The sequence below is a fragment of the Nylanderia fulva genome, unplaced genomic scaffold, assembly GCF_048542155.1.
Source record: "Nylanderia fulva isolate GAGA-0341 unplaced genomic scaffold, ASM4854215v1 Scaffold94, whole genome shotgun sequence".
Taxonomy (NCBI): domain Eukaryota; kingdom Metazoa; phylum Arthropoda; class Insecta; order Hymenoptera; family Formicidae; genus Nylanderia; species Nylanderia fulva.
This window is the reverse complement of record NW_028191068.1, coordinates 365,801-393,642: the sequence shown is the minus strand read 5'-3', so window position 1 is coordinate 393,642 and position 27,842 is coordinate 365,801. Positions and strand designations below refer to the sequence as shown.

Sequence of the window (27,842 nt, the reverse complement as noted above, 5' to 3'; positions counted from 1 at the left end):
CAGGAAGAACACATTGGTTACAAGCTAAAAGAGTATTAAGATACTTGGCTGCGACAAAAGACATTGGCCTAATGTATACTTCTGGTACAAATGAAATAGAAATTTTTAGTGACGCAGACTGGGCATCAGATATAGATGATAGACACTCTTATAGTGGTATGGTAGTATTTTTATACGGAAATCCAATAATATGGAAATCGAACAAACAAAAGTCAATTTCAACATCTACTATGGAAGCTGAATACGTTGCGTTAGAAATAGCTGTAAAAGAAGTTATATGGTTGGATATGATGTTCAATGAATTATCACAGACAATTGATTTAGACATACCATGTAAGCCATATGTCATTAGATGTGATAATAAATCGGCAATTGACTTTACAAGAAATAGAATAGAGAGATCACGCACGAAACATATCGATATTGCTTATCATATTACTAGAGAAATGCATGAAAACGGTTTAATTGAATTAAAATATATCTCATCTAATGATAACGTGGCAGACATCTTCACAAAGCCATTACCTCATACTGTAATAAATAAACATATTGAGAAGTTGGGATTACAACTAATTGCAGAGTGATCATAGTGGGGGATTTGATAGGTGTTTGATACACACTGCAATTATATTAGACGTATCGAACATTAGATCTCGATATAACTATTATCGATTGTACTATCGATATGGATGTAACGTCCATTTTTTGTTCTTCCTTCCTTTGTGTCTTTTCTATTATTACGCATAGCCGTAAGCATTCATTAAAGTACAACATATATGTATTAAGTCATTGCGTTATTCATATACACCTATCCTTTGAGTTATATAGATAAAGGTAAAAGGTGTATTTTCTGCTAACAGTATTTGTTATCTCTTACGTCCTAATACAATTATAAATATATAAAAAAATATATAGCACCTATATATACATATATAGTATATGTTAAATAAGAAAAAAGTCAAAAATTTATTGAATCTGAATAATGTTGAAGCCCAGAAAAAAAGGATATAGATACAATTTAATATAACAGTTGCAACATATTATCGATGATATAAAGTATAATTCTAACATTTACAGCAACGTTATATAATGAAATTAAAATAATAAGTTAAGAGTATCACATATTTAAAAATAATGAAAATACTATTAACATTTTCTCTTATTATATGATAGCACATTTAATATTTCTGCAATTTTGTATAACACATATTTAAGATATATTCTATAATGTATATTTAATTCCATTGTTGCTTTCACAAAATTTGAAAGAAATACATCAATGATTAACATTTATGATAAAATTTGAAAGAACTAATTCAATGATTTGTATTCCTGATAAAAATTTTATACATAAATGTATACGTGTATCTACGTATATATTCACATAAATATATGTATTAATATTTATATACAAATGTATACATATATTTGATTGTGTTATTATATCGGTTTCCAAAGTTCTAACATAAATTAATCATAGACTATATCAAGCAGATATAATGCGAATTAACTGAAATCGACAAAAAATTTACTTTAAACTTTTAAAACTTTATACATAAATGTATACGCGTATATACATAAATACATATATCATATAAATATATGCATTAGTATTTACATACATATGTATACATATATTTGATTGTGTTATTTCATCGATTTAACATAAATTAATCATAAAATATATCGAGCTGATATAATGCAAAGTACCTGAAATCGACAAATAAATTGTCTTAAAAATTATAAACTAAAATATGTACATTTTCCATCAACTATCTGTTACCAATCACCATTTCAAAAAATATATCCGATTTGTGTACTTCTAAATTTAAGAGAAGCTGAAAAAGATATTATTTGACAATTTTTTTAGTAAAACAGCATAGCGGATCATTGCAAAATTTTAAGCAATTATTAATTATTTACATATATATATAAATGTTCTGCAATGAATGGTCTGTAAAGGGCGCTTTATAAAAATCAACTCGAACCTAATCACCAGTTGTAAATTTGCGAGCATTTTCATATATCTTAATTGGTTTTAAATTAAAATATCTATTTTTTATTATTTATTATATTGTATTGCTGATTAACAAATAAAATAAGAAAAAAGTATAAATTTAACAATATGGTGCAGATTTAGACTGAAATAATAATAAATTTTTAGTATTTAATTTCAGACAAATTTAAATGTATATGAAATTACTTGTCAATTTGCAATTCCCACGGCAAAAAGATTCCTCATAAGCGATCTTCACAGTCTACATTTTTAAATAAATAAAATGTATATACAAAAATTTAATAACAATTGCCTAAATATTTCCAAATAATACGCTGTAAAGTTTTTCCAATAGAAAATTCTTGAAAATCATATTTTTTAAAGCTTCAAAACTGGCTTCCCTTAAATTTGTTATCATAATTATGAAGACTTTCCAATAAACTCCTAAAATGAGCAGTTCGTTTGATAGGATTTGTATCTGTCAACCCAATTCAAGAAACGGGCTTGCCAACTTCATTAAAGACGCCGATATAAAGAATATCTGCGTTCATTTTATCGTAAATTAACCAAAGAAATGGACAATTGGTATCCACGTCGATTATAATGTCGTTCGAACAAGGTTCCTGTCCGCTGATCACGGTTACTGCAGCCGCCTTGACGTCCTCCTGCGTGACCTTGACACGAGCACGGTGCACGGCATTGCCGAAGTGCGCGCTTTGATAGTCTGCCATGAAGATGTGGTCCAAAGGAATCGCGTCGGACGTCAATAATTGCTCGACGCCTAGTTCCCGCAACAGTGCACGCATATCCAGATACTTTTCAATTTCGAAGGTCGGCGGAATAACGATAGACAGTGGTTTATCTCTTTCTGCATAAGACAGTAATTTCCGAAGTATATCCATACCCTCGCTTGTTGACAATCTTTCAATCAAGCTAGAAAGGCCAGTGCTCATATCTGTTTTGACCGTGTTGTTTATGCTTGTTAAAGAAGGTATCAACATATACAGCGACGTATAATGTTCCTTGATGATTAACTCCTTTACGTCCACCTGCAATTCATCACTGGAAACTAAAAAGAACATCCATATGTTATTTTACATTTTAAAGAATTAGAAATTATTTGAGTAAACATATATCATGCCTTAGTTATAAAGAAGTGTAAATAAAATAAGTGGCAATATAATGCGATAAATAAATTAATTTATTCTTAACATATTTAAACACTTATTAACAATATTTATACTTAAAATTAATGCATAATTTTTAATTGGGCCTTTTATCAAAAAATAAGTATTAAAATAATGAATTATGCTTTGTTTATGATTAATTTTCATAATTTACTAAATTTTCTAAAATTTACCAACATGTAAAAAGCTATGTAAGATAGTGCAAAAAATATATATGCTTACATGTTTTAAAATTCAGATAAGAAGAAGTCGATTGAGAGACGGTTAGATTTCGACCATGGAAATGAAATACGTTTGCCAAAAAAATATCCATATCTTTTGTTTTTACTTTTAAGTTCACCAATTTACGAAAAAAACCCTTTAGCAGCAATTGCAGAGATTTATTGAGCTCTCCATTTGCATCCTGAATATTATTATTGCTTGTAAATCCGAATCCAGCATTGTACAGTCGTCTCATTGTTTCAAAGTCTTTACAAAGTTTTTTGTTTAAAAATATACATTGATTTTGAATTACATAATGATAAGGCATATAAGAGGTAGCATCCTAGAACATTAAAGAAATTGTTTAGGAGACCCGTATTTATTCTTAAATATAAAATTTGTATCACTTTCTTAAAATGTTTGTTTCACATGTTTATTTAAATAAACTAAATCCTTATATCATATTTTAAAATTGCATCAATTCACTTCATTCAAATTAGTCTACATAGAAAAGAGTCACAATTTAATATTTCGACATTTTTATTATAATATTTTTGACTAATATTATTATTGAAATGGGCGTCAAAACTATTTACCTTATAGCGAGCAGGCCGGTTTGCGGGGTATTTATCAAAATTAATAATTTTTAGCAACTCAAACTTCGAAACATTCGGTAAATAAAGAATATCTCTTAAACGCTGTTCCATTTCACCACTTGAAATCATATAAGCAGAGTAAAGTCCGTGATATATATTATATGGACTAAAAACAAAATCTTCCTTTGGCTTGATCGACGCATATTTATGCAGACTTGTCACCGCAAACTTGAACATCGCGTCTGATATTACAGAATCTGACAAATAAAAAAGAATATAAAGAAAGACCAAAAGAAATTGATAGATGGGATATGTTAGAATTAACAATGATGATTAAATTACAAATGTTGTAATTAATAAATAAGTTATAACAATTTACAAAATTTGTAATTAAATAAATGAAAATACAGAGTACGTAACGTCTTCAAATCTTTTCGTCACTTTTTTGCATGTCTATAAACAGAAATTTTTAACATTAAATTCGTAGTACGATAAAATAAAATGTATGCGTACATAGAATGATAATCGAAAAAGAGTTAGTTTCGAGGGGTAAATGTATTCTTACATATTTTATGTTTACTAATATGTCCATAATTAAACTATACAAATTATATTAATTAACAAACTCGTTGAAAAGTTTGTTGATTATATTTCCAGAAATTAAAATATACACAAAATTCGAAATTGGTCAATAATTATAATTATTGACATTTATAAACATCAGACATTTATTCAAATATAAATTTAATCATCTGCGTAGTGAAAAAGTTGTACCTTAATATTGAACTTATTACGTGTATATTGTGTAATTTTGAAACCATTCGCTAAAATACGTTATTAATACCGAGGTATTTAGAAATTTGTAATGTTCGCGATTCTACTCAAATAAAAAAAATCGCGAGATTTGCTATATGTATATATGTTATCATTATCATATCAAGGGCACTTTGTGAAAATCAACTCGTATCGTAATCTCCGGAGTTATAAATTTGCGAGCATTCTCATATCTTTAAATCCCGTTTTAAATTCACAAACTGATTTTCTAATTACTTATGACATTGTATTGCCGATTATCTAATAAAATAAAAAAAAAATATAAAATTGCCAATATGGTGCAACTTAGAACAAAATAATAATAAATTTTTATTATTTTAATTTCAGACAAAATTTGGATGTATATGAAATTATTCGTCAAATTGCAACTTCGACGGGAAAAAATTACTCAAAAGCGATCTTCACAGTCCACATTTTTAAATAAAAAAAAATGTATTTACAAAAATTTAATAACAATCGCTTAAGAATTTTCATATAATTCGCTGTAAAGTTTTCCAACAAAAAATTCTCCAAAATCAATATACTCACGTATATCAAATTTCAGATCAGAAGGAGTCAGACTTGGTGCATCAGTCAATGCACTTGTTGATTGAGAGACGATTCGATTTCGATCTTTGAAATTATGTATTTTCGAAAGCTTCGAAACTGACTTCCCTTAAAATTGTTATCATAAATATGAAAACTTTTAAATAAACTCTTAGAACGAGCAAATCATTTGATGGATTTAATTTGTACCTGTCAATTTCGTTTGAGAAACGTGCTTGTCGACTTCATTAAAAACGCCGATATAAAGAATATCTGCGTACATTTTGTCGTAAATAAACCAAAGAAATGGATACTTGATATCTATGTCGGTTATAATATCGTTCGAACATGGTTCCTGTCCGCTGATCACGGTTACTGCAAAAGCCTCGACGTCCTCTTGCGTGACCTTGACACGAGCACGGTGCACGGCATTGCCGAAGTGCGCGCTTCGATCGTTTTCCGCGACGGTGTTGTCCAAAGGAATCGCGTCGGGCGTCAATAATTGTTCGATGCCTAGTTCTCGCAACAGAACACGCATATCCAGATACTTTTCGATTTCGAAGGTTAGCCATGTACATAGAACTAGTGGTTTAACTTTTTTTACACGAGACAATGAGTTACGAAGTATATCCATTCCCTCCCTAGTTGACAATCTTTCAATCAACTTGAAAAGATTAGTGCTGCACATATCCGTTTCAACTTTCTTGTTTCTGCTTGAAGGTACCAACATATACAGCGACGTAAATTCTTCCTTAATGATTAACTCTTTTACAGTCACCTGTAATTGGGTACTATAAACTAAAAAAAATATTCTTATATTACTTTACATTCCCTGGAATTCAAAATATTTGCGTAAACAGATATTATGACTTAATTCTAAAGAAAAAAAAATAAATATATTGCAGTAAAATGCGATAAAAATCCTTATTTTGTTGTTAACACATTCAAACACTTATAAACAATGTTTATATTAATACTTAATATTAATACATAATTTCTAATTCCGTTTTTTATCAAGAAATAAGTACCAACAGTATGTCTCCTCTGATACATTATACACTGCAACAAATTCGTCATAATAGCTGTCGAGCATCGAACATTATATATCTATATCTCTCGTTATATTTAAATTCTTTATAAATACAAATTTTCTTTCGTTTCTGTCAGTGGAAAAATACCGACTTATTTTTAACATTTAATATAGCTTTAGTCATCCGTTCGTCGACAATAAGAGATAAAACGGTGTATTTTATCAAATATATTAAATCGACAAATTATATATTGTTTAAAATTTATTTTAATAATTTATTAAAGTTACTAAAATTTATCAATCTATAAAAAGGTATGTGAGATTGCGTGAAATATGTATATATATATATATATATGTATATATACTCACATGTTTTAATCTTCAGATAAGAAGAAGTCGATAAACTTGATGCATCAGTCGATCCACTTGTTGATTGAGAAACGATTTGCTTTCGACCTTTATAATTATGTGTGCTTGCCAAAAAAATATCCATTTCTTCTGTTTGTACTTTCAAGTTCACCGGTTTGCGAAAATGATCCTTTATCAGAGATTGCAGAATTTCATTGAGCTCTCTATTTGTATCCTGGATATTATTGCTAATTATAGATTTTAATCCAATATTGTACAGTTTTTCTTTTGTTTTGATGTCTCCACAAAGTTTTTTGTTTAAAAATATACATTGATTTTGAATTACGTAATGGTAAGGCATATAAAAGGTAGAATTCTAGAACATTAATGGAAATGTTTAAAAAATCTCTATTCATTCTTATATATAGAATTTATATCATTTTCTTAAAATGTTTGTTTCACATGTTTATTTACATAAACTGAATCTTCATATCATTATTTAAAATTGCATCAATTTACTTCATTCAAATTAGTCTACATAAAAAAGAGTCACAATTTAATATTTCGACATTTTTATTATAATATTTTTGACTAATATTATTATTGAAATGGGCGTCAAAACTATTTACCTTATAGCGAGCAGGCCGGTTTGCGGGGTATTTATCAAAATTAATAATTTTCAGCAACTCATACTTCGAAACATTCGGTAAATAAAGAATATCTCTTAAACGCTGTTCCATTTCACCACTTGAAATCATATAAGCAGAGTAAAGTCCGTGATATATATTATATGGACTAAAAACAAAATCTTCCTTTGGCTTGATCGACGCATATTTATGCAGACTTGTCACCGCGAACTTGAACATTGCGTCTGATATTACAGAATCTGGCAAATAAAAAAGAATATAAAGAAAGACCTAAAGAAATTGATAGATGGGATATGTTAGAATTAACAATGATGATTAAATTACAAATGTTGTAATTAATAAATAAGTTATAACAATTTACAAAATTTGTAATTAAATAAATGAAAATACAGAGTACGTAACGTCTTCAAATCTTTTCGTCACTTTTTTGCATGTCTATAAACAGAAATTTTTAACATTAAATTCGTAGTACGATAAAATAAAATGTATGCGTACATAGAATGATAATCGAAAAAAAGTTAGTTTCGAGGGGTAAATGTATTCTTACATATTTTATGTTTACTAATATGTCTATAATCAAACTATACAAATTATATTAATTAACAAATTTGTTGAAATGTATGTTGATTATATTTCCATAAATTAAAATGTACACAAAATTCGAAATTGGTCAATAATTATAATTATTGACATTTATACACATCCGACATTTTTTTAAATATAAATTTAATTATCTGCATAGTGAAATAGGTGTACCTTAATATTGAACTTATTACGTGTATAATGTTTAATTTTGTAACCATTCGCTAAAATACGTTATTAAAACTGACGTATTTAGAAATGTGTAATGTTCGCGATTATACCCAAATAAAAATAATCCCGAGATTTGCTATATGTATAATTGTTATCATTATCATATCAGGAGCATTATATGAAAATCAACTCGTATCGTAATCGCCGGAGTTATAAATTTGCGAGCATTCTCATATCTTTAAATCCCGTTTTAAATTCACAAACTGATTTTCTAATTACTTATGACATTGTATTGCCGATTATCTAATAAAATAAGAAAAAAGTATAAAATTGCCAATATGGTGCAACTTAGAACAAAATAATAATAAATTTTTATTATTTTAATTTCAGACAAAATTTGGATGTATATGAAATTATTCGTCAAATTGCAACTTCGACGAGAAAAAATTACTCAAATGCGATCTTCACAGTCCACATTTTTAAATAAAAAAAAATGTATTTACAAAAATTTAATAACAATCGCTTAAGAATTTCCATATAATTCGCTGTAAAGTTTTCCAACAAAAAATTCTCCAAAATCAATATACTCACGTATATCAAATTTCAGATCAGAAGGAGTCAGACTTGGTGCATCAGTCAATGCACTTGTTGATTGAGAGACGATTTGATTTCGATTTTTGAAATTATGTATTTTCGAAAGCTTCGAAACTGGTTTCCCTTAAAATTGTTATCATAAATATGAAAACTTTTAAATAAACTCTTAGAACGAGCAAATCATTTCATAGATTCAATTTGTACCTGTCAATTTTGTTTGAGAAACGTGCTTGTCGACTTTATTAAAAACGCCGATATAAAGAATATCTGCGTACATTTTGTCGTAAATAAACCAAAGAAATGGATACTTGATATCCATGTCGGTTATAATATCATTCGAACATGGTTCCTGTCCGCTAATCACGGTTACTGCAGCCGCCTCGACGTCCTCCTGCGTGACCTTGACACGAGCACGGTGCACGGCATTGCCGAAGTGCGCGCTTCGATCGTTTTCCGCGACGGTGTTGTCCAAAGGAATTGCATCGGGCGTCAATAATTGTTCGATGCCTAGTTCTCGCAACAGAACACGCATATCCAGATACTTTTCGATTTCGAAGGTTAGCCGTGTATAGAGAGCTAGTGGTTTAACTTTTTTTGCACGAGACAATATGTTACGAAGTATATCCATTCCCTCGCTAGTTGACAATCTGTCAATCAACCTGAAAAGATTAATGCTGCGCATATCCGTTTCAACTTTCTTGTTTTTGCTTGAAGGTATCAACATATACAGCGACGTGAAATGTTCCTTAATGATTAACTCTTTTACAGTCACCTGTAATTGGGTACTATAAACTAAAAAAAATATTCTTATATTACTTTTCATTTCTTGGAATTCAAAATATTCGCGTAAACAGATATTATGACTTATTTCTAAACAAGAAAAAATAAATATATGACAGTAAAATGCGATAAAAATATATCATTATTTTGTTGTTAACACATTCAGATACTTATGAACAATTTTTATACTAATACTTAATATTAATACATAATTTCTAATTCCGCCTTTTATCAAGAAATAAGCATCAACAGTATGTCTTATCTGATACATTATACACTGCAACAAATTCGTCATAATAGCTGCCGAGCATCGAGCATTATATATGTTACTATATGTATATCTCTCGTTATATTTTAAAAATTTTATAAATACAAAGGTTTTTTGTTTCTATCAGTGGAAAAATGCCGACTCATTTTTAACATTTAATATAGCTTTAGTCTTCCGTTCGTCGACAATAAAAGATAAAACGAATGTACTTTACCAAATAAATTAAGTCGACGGATTATGCTTTAAAATTTATTTTAATAATTTATTAAAGTTACTAAAATTTACCAATTTATAAAAAGGTATGTAAGATTGTGTGAAAAAGAAAATATATACATATATATATATATATATATATATATATATACTCACATATATCAAGTTTTAGATCAGAAGGAGTCAGACTTGGTGCATCAGTCAATCCACTTGTTGATTGAGAGACGATATGATTTCGACCTTTGAAATTATGTATGTTTGCTACAAAAGTATTCATTTTTTCTGTTTTTACTTTTAAGTTCATTGGTTTGCGAAAGTAATGTTTTATCAGAGATTGCAGAATTTCATTGAACTCTTTATTTGTATGCTGGATATTATTGCTGATTATAGATTCAAATCCATTTACTAGTGGAATCTAAAAAAGAAACATTTTTATTTTACATTACCAAGAATTCTAAATTTTCGCGTAAACATATATTATGATTTAATTCTAAGCAAGTAAAAGTAAATATATGGCAGTAAAATGCGATAAAAATCATCATTTTGTTTTTAACACATTCAAATACTTATGAACAGTTTTTATCCTAATACTTAATATTAATACATAATTTCTAATTCCGCCTTTTATCAAGAAATAAGTACCAACAGTATGTTTTATTTGATACATTATATATGCAACAAATTCGTCATAATAGCTACCGAGCATCGAGCACATTGTAAGAAAAAGGTAGGACTCTAGAACATTTAAGGAAATGTTTAAAGGATCCTTATTTATTCTTAAATGTAGAATTTATATGACTTTTTACAAATGTTTGTTTCACATGTTTAATCATATAAAATGTATTTTTATATCATATTTTAAAATTGCATCAATTTACTTCATTTAAATTACTCTAAATAAAAAAATCACAATTTTATATTTCGATAAGCAATGTTTTTGGATTGTATTAAAAAATTATTTATTAAAAGTTTGCTCAAAATATATATATGTATATATATATATAAGATTTACCAAATATTCGAAATCTCATTTTGTTTACACAAATATATTTTTCTGTATTATGGCTTTTACCGCTTAATATACATATTTTTCAGAGCTGCAAATTTATATTTATTGATACATATCTTTAGGTGTTATTTTCTTACAATACAGATTTGAAATTTGACATTTTTATTATTATATTAATGACTAATATTATTAAAAAGGGCGTCAAAACTATTTACCTCATAGCGTCCAGACTGATTCGCTGGGTTCTTAAAATTAATGATTTTGATCGTATCATATTTATTAAAATTAATGATATCCATTAACTCATACTTTGAGAGATCCGCCGGTAAATAAAGAATTTTTTTTAAACGTTGTTCTATTTCACCACTGGATATCAGATAAGTAGAGTAAAGTCCCTGGTATATGCTATATGGACTAAAAACAATATCTTCTTTCGGGTTGATCGTCGCATATTTATGCAGACTTGTCACCGCGAACTTGAACATCGCGTCTGATATTACAGAATCTGGCAAATAAAAAAGAATATAAAGAAAGACCAAGAGAAATTGATAGATGGGATATGTTAGAATTAACAATGATGATTAAATTACAAATGTTGAAATTAATAAATAAGTTATAACAATTTACAAAATTTGTAATTAAATAAATGAAAATACAGAGTACGTAACGTCTTCAAATCTTTTCGTCACTTTTTTGCATGTCTATAAACAGAAATTTTTAACATCTAAAAAATTTAACACTAAATTTGAAATACGATAAAATAAAAAGTATGCGTACATAGAATGATAATCGAAAAAGAAATAGTTTCTAGGAGTAAATGTATTCTTACATGTCTAATGTTTACTAACATATGTACACAGTCAAACTTTGCTAAATATGTAACAAACTTCTTGAACAGTATGTTGATTATATTTTCAGCTATTAGAATAAACGTAAAATTCGCAATCGGTCATTTATTCGTGAAATTTAATAGAAAAATTTAATATTTAACAATTTGGAAGAAATTATATTTTGCAATAATTTCATATGTCTAAAATAATAGCATTTATTCAAATATACTTTAGTCGTCTACGAAGTGAAAGTTGTAACGTAATGTTGAACTTATTTTGTTTAGATCTACATTGCGTAACTATTCGCTAAAATACATTTTTAATACCGATAGATTTCGAAAAATATAATGTACGCAATTATATTTGAATCTAAACAATCGCGAAACTTGCTATATATAATAATCACACTATACATCGAAATATACTAAATTACCAAAGAATAATATTTTTAAAAAATATAATAATAACATGAAAAAAATATTACCTCTGTATATCTTTATTACCTCTTTGTTAAATCGGATTAAATTATAATTAAACTCACCAATTTTCTTCTTTGCGTTTTTCTGCTCCATTTTAGGCTACACAGTAACAAAACCTTAGCAAACTTGCTTCGTCTTCTTGTGTCTCGATATCATGTAAACGCTGCTTTTATATATTTATATTATTTGGCGCACGCGTAAATTGTCATTAAATTTATGCGCGAAATCAAATCGATTTTGACTATCCAGAATTATAACATGTGCACACGAATACAAACACACTCACTCGCAGATAGATATACACATAAACGAACATTAATATATATTATTTAATATTAATGCCAAATTTGGTAATTTATTTAAAATTATAGTATATAAGTATTCGTTATCTCATATATTGTCATATAATTTTGAATATCTAAAGATATATATATAGTGTGTATCAAATAAAAATCAAAAATATATATTGATTCTGAATAATGTTGGAGCTTAGAAAAGAGAAGAATATATGTAGAAACAATATAATATGACAAATGTAACATATGTTATCGAAGATATAAAGTATAATTCTAGCATCTACAGTAATATTACAATAAAATTAAAATAAGTTGAGAATATCACCTATTTAACTTTCTTCTCCTACTATATCTAGATCTAAAGATATATATATATATATATATAGATGCCAGAATTATACTTTATATCTTCGATAACATGTTACATCTGTATTATATTGTTTTTATATTTTTCTTTTTTCTAAGCTCTAACATTGTTCAGATTGAAGAGATCATTTCAATTGTATTCCCGACATTATTGCTGCTTAATGATTCGATTCCTGTGTTGAAGACTTTGTTCATCGGTTCAAGGTTTACAGAAAAGTTACGGTTTACGATGGTACATTTATTTAGAGTCTCGTAATTTTCAGTAGAAAACATGGCATTTTTCAAAATTGTTTGGTTAATGTTTTTTTTTGTAATATATATTTTTATATCATATTTTAAAATTGCACCAAGTTACATCGTTTGAATTAATCTATGTAAAATAGTCAAAATTAGATATTTTGATAAACAAAGTTTTAAGATTTTATTAAAAAATCGTTTATTAAAAAAGAGTGCTCAATGATATTGAAGGTGTATCAAAGTTGTGAAAGAATATTTCGCTTATAAAAACATATATGGTTTTCTTATTGTTATCTCTACGACTACTTAATATATTATACTATTTTCACATTTGAAACGTTTATATTACATACGTACATTTACATATCATTTTATATAATATAGCATAAAAAAATATTTTTATGCTATAGAGTCTCCTTTCATTATTATTTCCACTGTTTAATATAAAAATGCAATAAAACTACTTACGTCATTTTCTTTTAAATCTATCTTTCTTGAGACATATTTATTAAAATTAATATTATATTTATTAAGTCATTCTTCGAAATGTTTGATAAATAAAGGTAAATTAGTAGATACTAATTATCATTTTGATTGTATTATTTTCATGACTTAAAATAAATTGTTAACACCAAACTAACTGGCTCGTTAAGTTGGTTTATTATTTTATAACTTATTTTAATTTTACACGAGCCGATTTTTAATTCTTATTATATATATTATGTATTGATCTTTGTCAATCTAATCGATGAGACAAATTGCTACGTATAACTTTGGAAAGCTATTTATATGAGATTTATGAATTTCATATGCTATCGTCCCGCAAATGTCGTCAGTTCTCGTCTGTCCTCTGAAGAGGTATCATCACAAATATACGATATACTTTTAGTTCGAGTGATTCGGCTCGTGATTCTACAAACAGGTAAATCAATGTAAGTTGAATAAAAAAATTCAGATATTTCTATTAGATAGAATTATGTAATAATAATTAAGATTTTTCGTTGTCTCAAATTTCGCAATATCTAAAAGATATTTTATTAAATGTTAAATTAAACATTTAAATAAATCCACTTATGTTTCTCAATTATTATCTTAATTTTTTTTATATTGCAGATAATTTAAAAAAATTTAGATGTAAATTATAATATAGTTTTAATTTTTTATGATATTATTATATAATAAATTAAAAATTAACGACAGATTCAGCCTTGTTTGATACATTTTTTCGCGAATTGATATTTATAATCAATATTTTCTGATTTGTTAAATTAAATATAACATATTCTAATATGACATACATTCTCGAAACAAATATATTAAAATAAATCTAAATATAAAACATTTAGATTTACGTTTTAAATATAATTGTATAAAAATTAATGAAAACCTTGCTATATTAGAGTTCTCAATTTGTAAAAAAATATTTTATTTAATATTTAAGTAAATATTAAAATATTTTTCTTTTTTCTTTTGATATTATATCTTTTTTGTTTATTGCATATAACATGAGAACATTTAAATGTAAATTGTAATATTTCTTGATTTTTTAAATTATAATACGGCATAAAAAGAGAAACGTAAATTAAAGACAGATTAAGCTTTGTTTAATACATTCTTTCTCGAATACATGCTTAAAAGCAATATTTTCTCATATGTTAAATTAAATATGTAATACAAATTAAAAAAATATAAATGCAATAAATATCAATTTACTTTCTTAGAAAAATGTTTTACAATGATAAGTACAAATGAAAAATTTGCATTACGTTTCGGTGTGCTGTTGAAACATATATCGACAAAATTTCAAATAAGCATGGTATAAACATGTTTATTATTCAGTTCCTTAAAGTATAAGTACATTACTTACAAATGACATAAATCTAGTGATAATAAAATATTAGTCACAAGCATGATAAATTCCAACGAACCAGTCATTAAAATATATAATTTTATACATATTTTATGCTTAATATTTCAGTATTTTAAAATTCAATATTTATAAAAACTTTATACGCTATATCTCTGAAGTAAACTTAATTTATAAATAATTGTTCCAAAGATGTGATCAATCGTTCGGGAAGCGATTGGATACCCATAAACAAAGGAAAAAATTGATATGTATGTTGTATTAGAATGTAAAGCAAATATTTTAATTTTATAAAAATGGAGTTATATCAAAATTAACGAATTTCCGGACCTACAGCTTTTTCTTGTTTTGTATTCCATTTATCAGTTACATTTGTCAACTTCTTTTATTTAATATAGTTTTAATGTATGTTTTTATTTTCAACATTACTCTTGTGTTTTTAAATTAAATATATGTAATATAATTGATTGTTGTTTTAAAATACAGACTAATATAATCAAGCATTCTATAAAATTGGAATAAAAGAAACATGATCAAAAACCGCTACAGTTTTAAATAATCAGTTTCATAAGAATACAGATGTTGCAATCATCACCATGTTAACCAAATAATGCTTAGCAAAATAGAATATATGTATTTCCTCTTTCTATTTTAATTTTTCAATGTATTAATCTAGAAGTAAATACCCCTGTTTGTAAATCAGGTTATTTTAAGACAAATCCTATATTAATTAGACAAATCCTATATATAATTAGGGTGATCACTTTCGGGGACCAAATTCGGATCAGCAGCGGAATGTCTTGACCTTCAGGTATTTGATAGACAAGGATCTACACAGAAAATGTGTAGCTGGATATTCACTGCATTATTTTCAAAATAAAAATATAGCAGCTGATTCGCATAAGCACGAGTCCAAATGCGGATCAAAATTTCAAATTTCTTTAAATTGATGACATTTTATTTGAAACTTTAAATAATAATTGACGACACTAATTAACAACACAAAGTAATTTAAAATTAGCATTCTGTAAGAATAGAATGCAACATATATTTAAGTAAAAATAAAAATAATTTTTATTAAATTTTTATAATAAACTATAAATGCATAGCTTTTAACAGAACAAGATAAAAATTGTGAAAATTTCAACATTAAATTATAACGTAATTATAACATCTTTCTTAAATAATACAGTGAACAAACGAAATATTCAGAAGCTCTTGCCATCAAATAGGTACAATTGTCACATTTGAAGTCAGCTTGGTATTCAGTCAATTTTTGACGATTACCATAAAATGATTTAAAAATATAAAAAACGAAAAAGTCGTTATTTATTTTGTTGTATATTTATTTATCGAATGATTTACAAATATAGAATGCAATTAAAAATATTTTTATCTCTAATGATAAAAAAATTAAAAATACACACTAAAATTAATTATATTGTTAACAATATAATTTATATTATTAAAATGTAGCATTTGCAATTAAAATAATTTTTAATTTGCAGAAAAACGATATTTATTATGGATAAAACATCGATTTTTAACTATTTGTAGTAAATAGTGAAAAGTAATGGCACTGGCAAATGCTAATTTTAATACCACCCGTATTCTTTTTTTTTATATATATATTAAATAGGATCAGACGATATGAAAATTTGAAAGTTCATCTTTTTGTAACTTTCTGCAAAATTTAAAAATATTTACAGTAAATTGAGAAAGCAAAAGTGAAATTACTAATATACCTTTAAAAGACTGAGTCTGAGTTACCATATTTACTATCATTATTAATGTTAGCTTTCTTTCCTAGCTGAGCAGAAACAAAACAACGTCGATAACTTTAATAATAATAACATTATAGAATAAGGTTGTTAAAGTACGAGAGAGCAACATTTAAACGAATAACTGTGAAATTCGCTAAATAGCGACCTGTCAAATTTGGTACCTGATCAGAAAGTGGTCACCCTACCCTAGCTCTTGATTACATCTATTTATTATTAATATATACAATTAAATCTGTTTGCACGTGTATCAAAAACTTTATTTAGAATATAATTGTAAGAAGCTGAATAAAAGTTATATTATTATCAAAAAGTTTCAATAATAATATCATGAGTAGCAAATATTAATTGAAAGACAATTGAGAAACGTAATTTATCTTTTTTAATTCATTAAAAAATAGACGCCGTGAGAAATATTCTTTTCTGGAAACTGTATGATTAGATAAACACAATTTTCATTTTACGTTTATTTTAAACATATATTGTGTGTAATAAAAAAATATACAATAGTTTATGTAAAAATATTTTCCATTTTTCACTAAAATTGCCAGTATTGCATTTATCACATTATATTTTAATATTTTACATTATATATTTATATATTACATTTTTACATTATATTTTTACATTACATATTATTATTTTACATTATATAATATAAATTGTCCTCTGATTCTGTTTTTTATTCCACTTATTCTTATCAAAAAAATGTTATTGCAGATATCTGAGATGAGACTAACAATAAGCATGATGTTCCTAAAATTGTCAATGTATATTTTATCATACATTGTAATGACAATAGCTTCTCCTAATGATAGCATTGCGATGACTGTGCGGCACAGCGACTTAAAAGATTATATGGACATTCCGACATCGTATCATTATGACTTGAAGATATCACTGATACCGGGTTATGTGTCTCATGGAGAATCCAATATTGTTATTTATCTTTATAGACCAATACGATTCATACGTTTATTTGTATTAGATTGTGTAGAAGTAACAAACGTATATTTAATATCGGACGCCAATAGAAAAATCTATGTACCATTTCTTTCAAATAGTGTTATAAAGGGTAGTGTCATTCTTGATTTTAGCAACTTCTTGCCTGAAGATAACTTGAAACCCGGATTTTATACTCTCTATGTTAAGTTTTCAAACGCTTGCAGTGGCAGACTTTGGCAAACTTGGTACACAGACGAGAAAGAAAATAAAAAGTAAGTACATAGTAAAGTATATTAAAAAATTAACTATTATATATGTATATACAGGATGTCTCATCCTAAACAATTAGCCGATTTGTTTCCAATTGATCGATCTAATTATACCGTGCATTAAAATAAAGATTATCGAAAACCAAATATTTTACAAGATATTTAACATTTTATGTAAAATAAGTTGTTAACTTCAAATTTTGTAACTCAAAAAGTACGTAAGAGAAAAATATTTTATTATAACGTTTTAGAAAGCACTTGAGATAAAATAGAAAAATATAAAACAAAAAATAGTAGGTTCTATTAAAAAATTGAAGATGACCTTCACGTGTCCTTCAAACGACTACTTGAGGTCAAATTATTTCTACTATATCTTACGTCCCCTTTGAAGCCATTTAACTCTTATTTCAACCATTTTTCAATAAAATCATTGGTTTGCGAAATATAACACTGTATAGTATATAGTATATTTATGTACCAATAATTGTTAACAATTTGTCATTAAAATGTTTCAGGTTTATCGCAACACTGTTCCAGTTCACAAGAAGACTACCAATATTCCCATATTTTTACATATCTGAATTGGTCACCCTTAACATCTCAGTAGAACATGAAAAACGATACCTAGTTTTATCGAATAGACCGATAAAAAGTCAATCTGTATCTAATGACACGATGCTTACGCTTTTCGACAAGTTTCCTTATACATATATTAACGAAGTAGCATTAATTCTGATGTCTGATATGACCCCTTCAAATCCCATCACATATGATCTCATTTCTTATTCGAAAATAACGATCAATATGTGGAGCAGGTCAGATTTGGTACCACACATGAAATTTCCGCAATATGTTTTCGAAAATGTAATCAAGTATTTAGATGACAATTGGAATATTATGAGGAGAGGCCCTAAAATAGATTGTATTGTTATTCCGAATTTCAATGGCAATATCAGGCAGACTTGGGGATTGTTACTTTACAAGTAATGCATACATTTAATATTCAATCATAATTACAACTTATCAAAATATATTTTATTTTCAATTTTTTTTAATTTAAAAAATTTAAGACATGCGTTTTATACGATTATTGTTAGAAATTACAAAGAAATTTAATGATATAGAAATTTAGTTTGTCACATCGAAGAAAAAATATGGCAAATCTAAAATATATGCTTATTACATTTTTGAGAAAGAGAGATAAATAAAAATGCACATAAGTGCATAAAGTTAAATAAAATAATTACGTATAATTAACGTATACATTTTTAAGAAATATTAAATTTTTTTTATATTTAGATGCTTTTGATTTAAAAATTCAAAATGGAAGATGCAAAATGTTTTAAGATGCCCATTTAAAATAGGAATGGAAAATAAGCATTTTTTTACATAAGTTTTTAAAATAAAAATTGTATTTTCAAATATTTACCTATATATAAATTCTTATTATATATTATTTATTTCGTACAGTAATTTATATTTAAATGCTTATTTATTTATTAAATTTTAATAAATTTTATAAACTTTCTTATATAAGCTTTCTTTATAAACTTCTTTCTATAAACTCTTCAAACTTTTATAAACTTTATTTAAACTTTCTATATATATTTTTAGTATAAACCAATAATAAAAATTACATAACGATACATGGAATTGCAAAAAATATTTATTGTTTCTTGATTATTGCAGGAACATATTATTATACAATTGAATAATTTGTGCTTTATTGCGAGAAGAATGCATTTAAAAGAAAAATGAGTAATAATCTCCATTTAAATATAAATGTATAATATTTTTGAAGATCTGCATTCTTATATTTCAAATACAAAATACGCATTTTACATTTTATATTGATTCATTTTAATTACATCTATTTCAAAAATTTAAATGCATATTCTTGGTTTTGATACAAGTTAGAAATCCTTATATATAACAAAGAGTATCAACCTGATCTTTTTATAAATATTTTTCAGTGAAACATATATTACCTACAATGAAAAATTATATCCTGCCTATAAAGCTACAGCAATGCGCTTAATAACTCATGAAATAATATATCAATGGTTCAATAATTTCTTCTATCCTTGGTGTAATTACTGGTTGTTAAATGAGGGCTTCATTAAGTTTATCGAAACATATATCATTGATAAGGTTATTATATTATTATTATAAATTTATTATAAATTAGTATTATTATATAGTTCTGTAAAACTAGTTACAAAATATTTTCTGTCGATATTTGTGATAACATGAAAAGATTTGAAGCTTTCTGTTCTCTATTCGTTAAGAATAGAAATTTAGAAATACTAAAAATATTAAATATTTAATTATTTAATTTCTTAAAATATTTTAATAATTTAAAGAAAGACATTATATAGATTAGATAACAGATATATTGAAATTTTATATTATAATTTACAAATACCTTGCAAGTTTGTTTTTTGAATAATTTGAATAACATTTTTATATATCAATAAGTATACTTATACATTACATGTAAATTCACAATTACTATAAAATTACATAATATTATATTATATTATAAAAAATATACAAACTTTCTTTACAAATAACAAATAATTAATTTATCAGTGCATATTGTAATATTGTTAATTCAAGTTTTTTTCTGTTTGTAGGTTTTTCCAAACTCTGGAATGATGAACTTGTTCATAATTCAAGATCAGCATGAATATCGTTATATGGATATATATTTTCCTACTGATATTTATGGAACACTTACAAATAACACATTTCAAATTAATTCACTTTCTCTTGATCAACGTATTATAAGTACGTATGTATGTGACTGAATTATATAATTTGATTATTTAAAAAAATATTACAATCAGTAATTAAATAATATGTATAACTTCCGATGTTCTTAATCTTGACATATGATATATTATTTATTGCATATGTATTTTTTAAAACATATATTTTTTTATTTAATACATTTGTTTAATACATTTTATGTATATATATTTAATTTTTAAGTATATATTTCATTATACATATTTATATATAATTATAAAATTTTAATTACTGTAATAGGACCCATTGTATGGCGCATGATAGAAAGTGTAATACCCAATAATGCGTTTTGGGAAATTATCAACACATATCTAAAGACGGTGTAAGTGACAAACACATTGTAATTTAAGTAAAATACATTATGATTTTAAAAATATTGGGCAAAATGTTGCGTTTCGTCGATTATTTAATTGATCTATTTTTTTTTTTAATTAAATCATTTAAGAAATTTATCCAAGATTCAAATTTTGTTTGTGTACTTATTGTTTATTCTTAATATATTATTCCGATTTGAATAATTCGGGAATATATACTTTTCGTCAAGAAGTTTTGTTGATTGGCTATATTTACTTACTTCAAGTTGAGTTCTACAACATTACAGGGCGATTTACCGTAATTCGAGAGTTCCCGATCATCTGTGCGATATTATGCAAATCATAGATGCATCAGCAATTAAGAATTACAAAATAAACATAAAACAAATGATAAATGTTTGGGCTAAACAGAAGTACTGTCCTGTGCTAAATGCGATACGAGATTACAATGGAGCTTATGTAAATATATCAATAGACAAAAAACAACCATTCAATCAAACAACCTTTTTTATACCCATCACCTATACTATGGAAATGAACATCGATTTCAATACAAAATCGTCAACTATTGATCATTATTTAACAGAATCAAATCCCGAGTTGAAAATACCCATTATAAATGAAACTCAATGGGTAATTATCGATAAACAACAAACTGGTAAATATCATATGTATTCTTATTAGTGTACACATATGTTTTTTAAATTATAATTAAATCCTTATATCCACATATTTCCTATCACTGTGTAAAAAATGTTTGTCGATAAACCAAACTAACAATAAGTTAACATCTCATTAATACACATATTTTTTATTATATATATATAACATCCATGTTATTAAATATTTGAATACTAAAATAATTTTATAAAGATTAAAATTATATTTTACGCATTACATATAATAATATTCTTTTAAATTATTCTTCATATATTACTCTCTCTAATAAATTTTTACAATTTCAAACACTACACGCACGTTGCTTAGTTTTCTAGAGCTTAATTTTTTATTTAAAATAATTACCTAAATATTTTTGTTATTAGTAATATTGATAAGATATTTACATTTTCTACTATAATATATATATATATATATATATATATATATACTTATATTTATTTTTAAAACAGCTTTACATATACTTAAAATGAAGAAAATAAAATATATCTAATATAAAATACTTTTTACTATATTTATTCAAAGAAATGAAACTGATAAAATTTACTTGTAAAATAATAGGATATTATCGCGTCAACTATGATCCGGAAAATTGGCGAAGAATTGCACGTTATTTAAATTCCGAAAACTATATTAATATACATGTTCTCAACCGAGCACAAATTATCGATGACGCGTTTCATTTTGCGGTGGAGAAAAAACTGAATTTTTCTATATTCTGGGATCTTGCGAGCTATTTATCGAGAAGAGAGAAAGATTATATAGCATGGTATCCTATGATCAAAGCTTTTGAATACTTGTCGAACTATTTTGCAATTACAAGTGCGTCTGACATGAATCTTTTTCCAGTATTCAAGGTATTTTACAAATTGTAGCGATAAAAATGTATTAGATATCAGAGATTAATATATACAAACAATTTTGTATTATAATTCTGATTCGTAAAAAAATTGGTATAGTTAAAAAAATGTAATTATATATGTGATAAAGTTTTAATAATATGCGAATCGTTTGATATCAATAATAACGTCTCTAATAAAATCAGTAACTTTTTTATATATTTTATATATTTTTTTAAATTGCTGCAAGCAAACTCAGTATTTCTTTTTACAGATTCTTTAAGAATCTACATGGCATATTTTTTATACTAACAAATACAAACATTGAATTTTTCTACCAGCTTTCAATCACAATAAAATTTTACAAATTTTATTTTAAATGAGTAAATTTTGTTTTTACTTATCTTTTGTTTCTCTTATATACTTTTGATTAAAAAACAAATTTTTACATAATTTAAATTATAATTTATCATATACTAAATTGCGTAAAGTTAAAAATGTAAAATTAAGCAATTTTTAATTTGCTAAAAAAAGAATTAAAGAAACTAATTGAAATATAATTTATTTGTTATAAGCATAAGTTAATTTATTAATAAACTTATTTTAACCATTTGTTGAAAGAAAATACACTTACAATTAGTGAAAAAAAGAATATGTATTTTTTCGGACATATACATACACATACATATATTATATTTGCCTTTTCATAGAATTTAATGATCAAATAAAATTTATTTTTTAAATTGTAGGGAGTATCAGTGAAAATAAAAGAAATGATGGAAGATAAAAAAGAGCACATATATACATCTCTATACGAAAATATATTTCATCAAATAAATGTTAAAGACAAATTTAATAATTATTTAAAACTGGAACTCGCAAAATGGGGATGTCTTATCAATTATGATTTGTGCGTAAAAATAGCCAAAAATAAATTGGAATTGTATGTACAAAAACCTACATTAAATAAGTAAGTTTTCTTTTAATCATAATTATTTCTGTGTATATATTTTCTTATCTCGTGCACATATTTTAGATATATTACGATAAAGAAAATAATGTAAAATCAGATATATAGATATCTTATTATTGCATTTTATATAAAATATGTCATATATGTTTTTCTCGTTTTATTAATATAATTTTTATTTGTATATGGAAAAAAAAAATATAAAAAATAAATAAAAAGCTAAGGAAAAATTTAAGAATAATCGCTAAATAGTTTTTTCAGCATAAAATAAATTTTTAAGAAATAAAAGAAAATTGTTCATAACAATTTATAGTGTCAAAAAGAAAACTTAGATAAAAAAAATAGCTCAAGACTTTTCGATTTAGTTTGTTGTTCTGCAACTAGGCTGTGCATCGTATTTATTTATTTAGTACACTCTGTATATTAGAATTTTTCTTAGATTTTTTAATATATTCAATTAAATAAAATCGACAGGTATGACAATTTTAAAAATTCATAAATAAAAAAATAAAATTTTTTTTTTCAAAAAAATGTAGGCCAAAAAATAATTCTTAGAATTATTATTCTTTTTATTATTTAAATACGTGCGAACAAAGATTATACAATGAAAGAAAACATTTGCGGATATACAATTATTATATCTATATCCCAAGTAGCAAAATGACGTCATTTTAAAGTCATGTTGAATGACGTTATTAGACGTCAGAATGATGTCATTTTCACGTTTAATGACGTCAGTTTGCTACTTGTGACATAATCATATATTTTTCTATTTTCTAATATATGGATCTTCTGGATATTTATTAATATAAAGATACAATAAATATCGATAATAGATATATATCAAAAACTAGAAAATTTCTTTTTCGTTTGTCATAGAATTTTGCCTGAATGGCAAGAATGGACATATTGTAATGGATTAAAGACAGCGAACCGTGATATGTGGACGATTATATACAATATGTCATCTAATATGTACAAGGAAAAATCCGATTATAAAAGATTGATATACCTGAGTTGTTCTGAAAATCCTGACCTTATCTTTAATTTACTTTGGAATATAATACCGGCATTTGAAACGGAAATGTTAAAAGATAATGATCATAAAATGCTTGCACATGAAAATGAGCGTAAAGTTTATACTTTAACTACATATATGTACCTTTCTACTCTTGCGAGACATGCTAAGAACACTCCAGTACTTGAAGCTATATTGAACAATTATGTATATATAAAACACAGGTAACAACTTACATTTTATACAAATATATTGCACATAATCGAAAAGACTTATTATATATACGTTTTAATTAAACAGGGTGTCTCAAAAAGATCGGACTCCTGCTTACAAATCTTGAAGAATATGTTTTATAACAAAAAAAGATTAGACAAAAGTTATAGGGTCTAAAAAAATATTTTTATTGATCTTATCAGTTTGACCTTGGGTGACGTTACCAAGATCAGAATAAGGTCACCTTGAATTTATTAAATGGGACCCTATATTTTTTATTACATATTTTTGTAGCTTACCTCGAGAACTTTTCAAAACACTATAATTAAATTATTTTTATAAGGTACTTTCCGAGTTACAAGTCTTGAAAGTTATATTATCTAACAGCCGACATCATGGTTGTAACATCCTTACATACGAACTCTTTCTTCCATTCGTCTTCATTTTTTAGATTTTTTAGAATTGTAATTATGGCAAGCCTTTTAGAACTATAACTTTCAAGCTTTGTAACTCGGAAAATACCTTACAAAAAATAATTTAATTATAATGTTTTGAAATGCTCTCGAGATAGCTATAAGAATATGTAATAAAAAGTATAGGGCTCTATTTAAAAAATTCAAGGTGTCCCTATTTTAACCTTGATAACGCCACCCAAGGACAAGCTGATAAGATCAATAAATAGATTTTTTTGAACCCTACAATTTTTGTCTGAACCTTTTCTGTAAAACGTATATTTTACAAGATTTTTAAGTAATCCGTTCTTTTTGGAACACCCTGTGTATATATATATATACATATATATATTTTATTTTTGAATAGTCAAATCAGTACAGAGGTGATATTAAATGTGCTTATTAATAATGCGTACTCTAAGGAACAATTATTCGACAAGGTAAATTTTGTACTTATTTTTTTTTATAAAATTATTGCTATAATACTTCATTTTTATTACAATGAGTTACATATCTATATTGTAAATAATACACGCATTTTTCTGTTTCTTTCTGAAATATTTTGTATATCGATATAAATTATGCTTACTACATTTGAAAAACTTATTTTTCATGATAATTAATTACAAAATTTTTGATTGATAGAACAATCAAAATTAAAATATCATTTATTTTAGATAATGAAATTTGTGAATACCAAGATGCCACTCTCAGATTATAAAGATGATATAGAACAGAAGACAATTATTAAACAAAAGATAATAACGCGGTCTGATAAAGTGTTCGTCCAGTCACGCTTTTTTCACAATTTGTTCAAATGAGAATTTAAATGAGAAGTTCAATACGTCTATTTAAACTGACATGGATAATAATAATTCAGCATAAATATTTAAAATAATTTTTTATATATTTATAGTGTTTATTTCTTATTTGTTTATAAAGTATTTGTTACTTACATGAGCATTTATTTTCTATTCCTTGATTATTTTTCATTTCTACGATTTTTTTTAATTATATTGTATTATATTGTATTATATTTTTAATTATATTGTAAATGTATTTAATGATTAAATTAGCTTTTTTATTATGTATATTATTTTGTTTTAATATTTATATAAACATCAATACTTATTATACGTGTTTATATGTGTGTACTATTTTATATTAATGTTTATAATAATTAGTATTTTATTATAAATATCTTTATAACATTTTCGTACATTGTTTTCAATTTTTTGTAAAATAATAAAAGATTTAATAATAATATTGCGGGTTTATATTCCAAAATGCCGAGTGCCAAAAATATACAATTTTATGTTTAATATTGAATTTCTATTTCATGTTATAATTGTTTAATGATTGGAGAAGATAAATAAAATAAAATCAAAATGAATAAAATATTTGCCTGTTAATAACGATTAGGTAATTCTATCTTTAAAAATAAAGGTAATATATAAGAGAATATGAAACACAGTTTTCTTTGAATATATTGTATTATTATTATTGTATATTGAATATATTATATTTTTAATTATTACTGAACATTTATTGTGTGAAAAGTTTGACTACAAATTTTCGCGTTCTTTTATTCTGACGATTCTACATATTTTTGCGGTCGTCCATAATTTAATTATTAAAGTTTCGTAATTTTCCAAAAATAATAATTAAATTATATAATTAAAACAAGATAATTAAAACAAAAAGAAAAAAATTTAGCTAAATGTTATTTTTAACTCTAAGTGTACCTGCTAATCCGTAAAGAAAAAAGAAATAAGGAAAAAATATGTAAAGAAATTGTAAACAAAGTCAAATATAAAAAATCCGAAAAAATGAATAAAATTATAATCCAATAAAGATAAAAGCAAATATGATTTCTACAAAACTTAGTAAATTATTGCTATAAATAGATTTTTTTAAATATCAGAAAAAAGTAAAAAATATATTTTTTCATAGAATTTCTAGAAATATACAATTTTGTGATTGAATTTTTAAGAAAAATTATTTTAAATATAAACACCTTAAAGAATTAATAAATAATTAAATCTCAAAAAATGAGTTGGCTATGACAGCCCGGACGCAGTTAATAAGGCGCATATATATTTGAATAAATAAATTTAATAATAAAATTAATTACATAGAAAGATATTAGTAATTACATATTGCAAACGTTTTAGTCTCTTCCGCTCGAAGGATTTAAATTTTGTTTATATAAAGACAATATTAATATTTCTTTACTTTATTGAATTTTTCACGCACATATTATGCATTCTATATCATCAGAACAGTATTTTTAATTCCACTAACCACACACATTAAAATCAAAATTTAATAAGAAAATAGAAAAGATATGATATGATGTACCTCTCTCTCCATTCATCATCCAATATGTGGCGACAAAGAAAGAAATAATTCTATATAAAAGCCAGATAAACGATATATTTCTGTTTGCATATAACTTCCTGATTAAATTTGTTTAAAATTGTTTTAAATGTAATA

At 25.3% G+C, this 27,842-nt stretch overlaps 3 protein-coding genes across 3 annotated transcripts; 1 reads left to right on the top strand and 2 right to left on the bottom strand.

Annotated features, from left to right (window-relative positions):
* Nucleotides 1-2,135: 2,135 nt before the first annotated feature.
* Nucleotides 2,136-3,717, bottom strand: LOC114937247 (serpin B5-like). Its single transcript, XM_029310666.2, has 2 exons — nt 3,406-3,717; nt 2,136-3,065 (listed from the first exon to the last, which is right to left on the bottom strand). Exons 1-2 carry the CDS (start codon nt 3,710-3,712, stop codon nt 2,488-2,490), a joined length of 885 nt encoding a protein of 294 aa, XP_029166499.2. The 5' UTR covers nt 3,713-3,717; the 3' UTR covers nt 2,136-2,487.
* A 1,821-nt stretch (nt 3,718-5,538) lies between these two features.
* On the bottom strand, nt 5,539-12,383 carry LOC114937250 (serine protease inhibitor 88Ea-like). The gene is made up of 4 exons (XM_029310669.2): nt 12,353-12,383; nt 11,346-11,486; nt 8,916-9,503; nt 5,539-6,137 (listed from the first exon to the last, which is right to left on the bottom strand). The coding sequence occupies exons 1-4, from the start codon at nt 12,381-12,383 to the stop codon at nt 5,539-5,541; spliced, it is 1,359 nt and encodes a 452-aa protein (XP_029166502.2).
* A 1,655-nt stretch (nt 12,384-14,038) lies between these two features.
* LOC114937249 (aminopeptidase N-like) lies at nt 14,039-26,221 on the top strand. The gene is made up of 12 exons (XM_085489997.1): nt 14,039-14,121; nt 17,558-18,054; nt 18,567-19,034; nt 20,025-20,202; nt 20,688-20,841; nt 21,103-21,184; nt 21,464-21,834; nt 22,416-22,711; nt 23,443-23,663; nt 24,543-24,905; nt 25,714-25,786; nt 26,024-26,221. Exons 2-12 carry the CDS (start codon nt 17,567-17,569, stop codon nt 26,165-26,167), a joined length of 2,838 nt encoding a protein of 945 aa, XP_085346123.1. The 5' UTR covers nt 14,039-14,121; nt 17,558-17,566; the 3' UTR covers nt 26,168-26,221.
* Nucleotides 26,222-27,842: the final 1,621 nt, after the last annotated feature.

Bases quoted from the DNA above. Each gene is read 5' to 3' on its own strand.
- LOC114937247 (XM_029310666.2), bottom strand. From the start codon at position 3,712: ATGCCTTATCATTATGTAATTCAAAATCAATGTATATTTTTAAACAAA. The intron at 3,066-3,405 runs GTAAGCATATAT...TGTTCTTTTTAG, and splicing joins TTATCTGAATTTTAAAACAT to TTTCCAGTGATGAATTGCAG.
- LOC114937250 (XM_029310669.2), bottom strand. From the start codon at position 12,383: ATGGAGCAGAAAAACGCAAAGAAGAAAATTG. The intron at 9,504-11,345 runs GTGAAATAGAAC...TATTTTTTTTAG, and splicing joins TACTTATCTGATATCCAGTG to TTTATAGTACCCAATTACAG. The intron at 6,138-8,915 runs GTACAAATTGAA...TATTTTTTTTAG, and splicing joins TTCTCAAACAAAATTGACAG to TTTATAGTACCCAATTACAG.
- LOC114937249 (XM_085489997.1), top strand. From the start codon at position 17,567: ATGAGACTAACAATAAGCATGATGTTCCTAAAATTGTCAATGTATATT. The intron at 22,712-23,442 runs GTATTTTACAAA...TTTAAATTGTAG, and splicing joins ATCTTTTTCCAGTATTCAAG to GGAGTATCAGTGAAAATAAA. The intron at 25,787-26,023 runs GTAAATTTTGTA...CATTTATTTTAG, and splicing joins AGGAACAATTATTCGACAAG to ATAATGAAATTTGTGAATAC.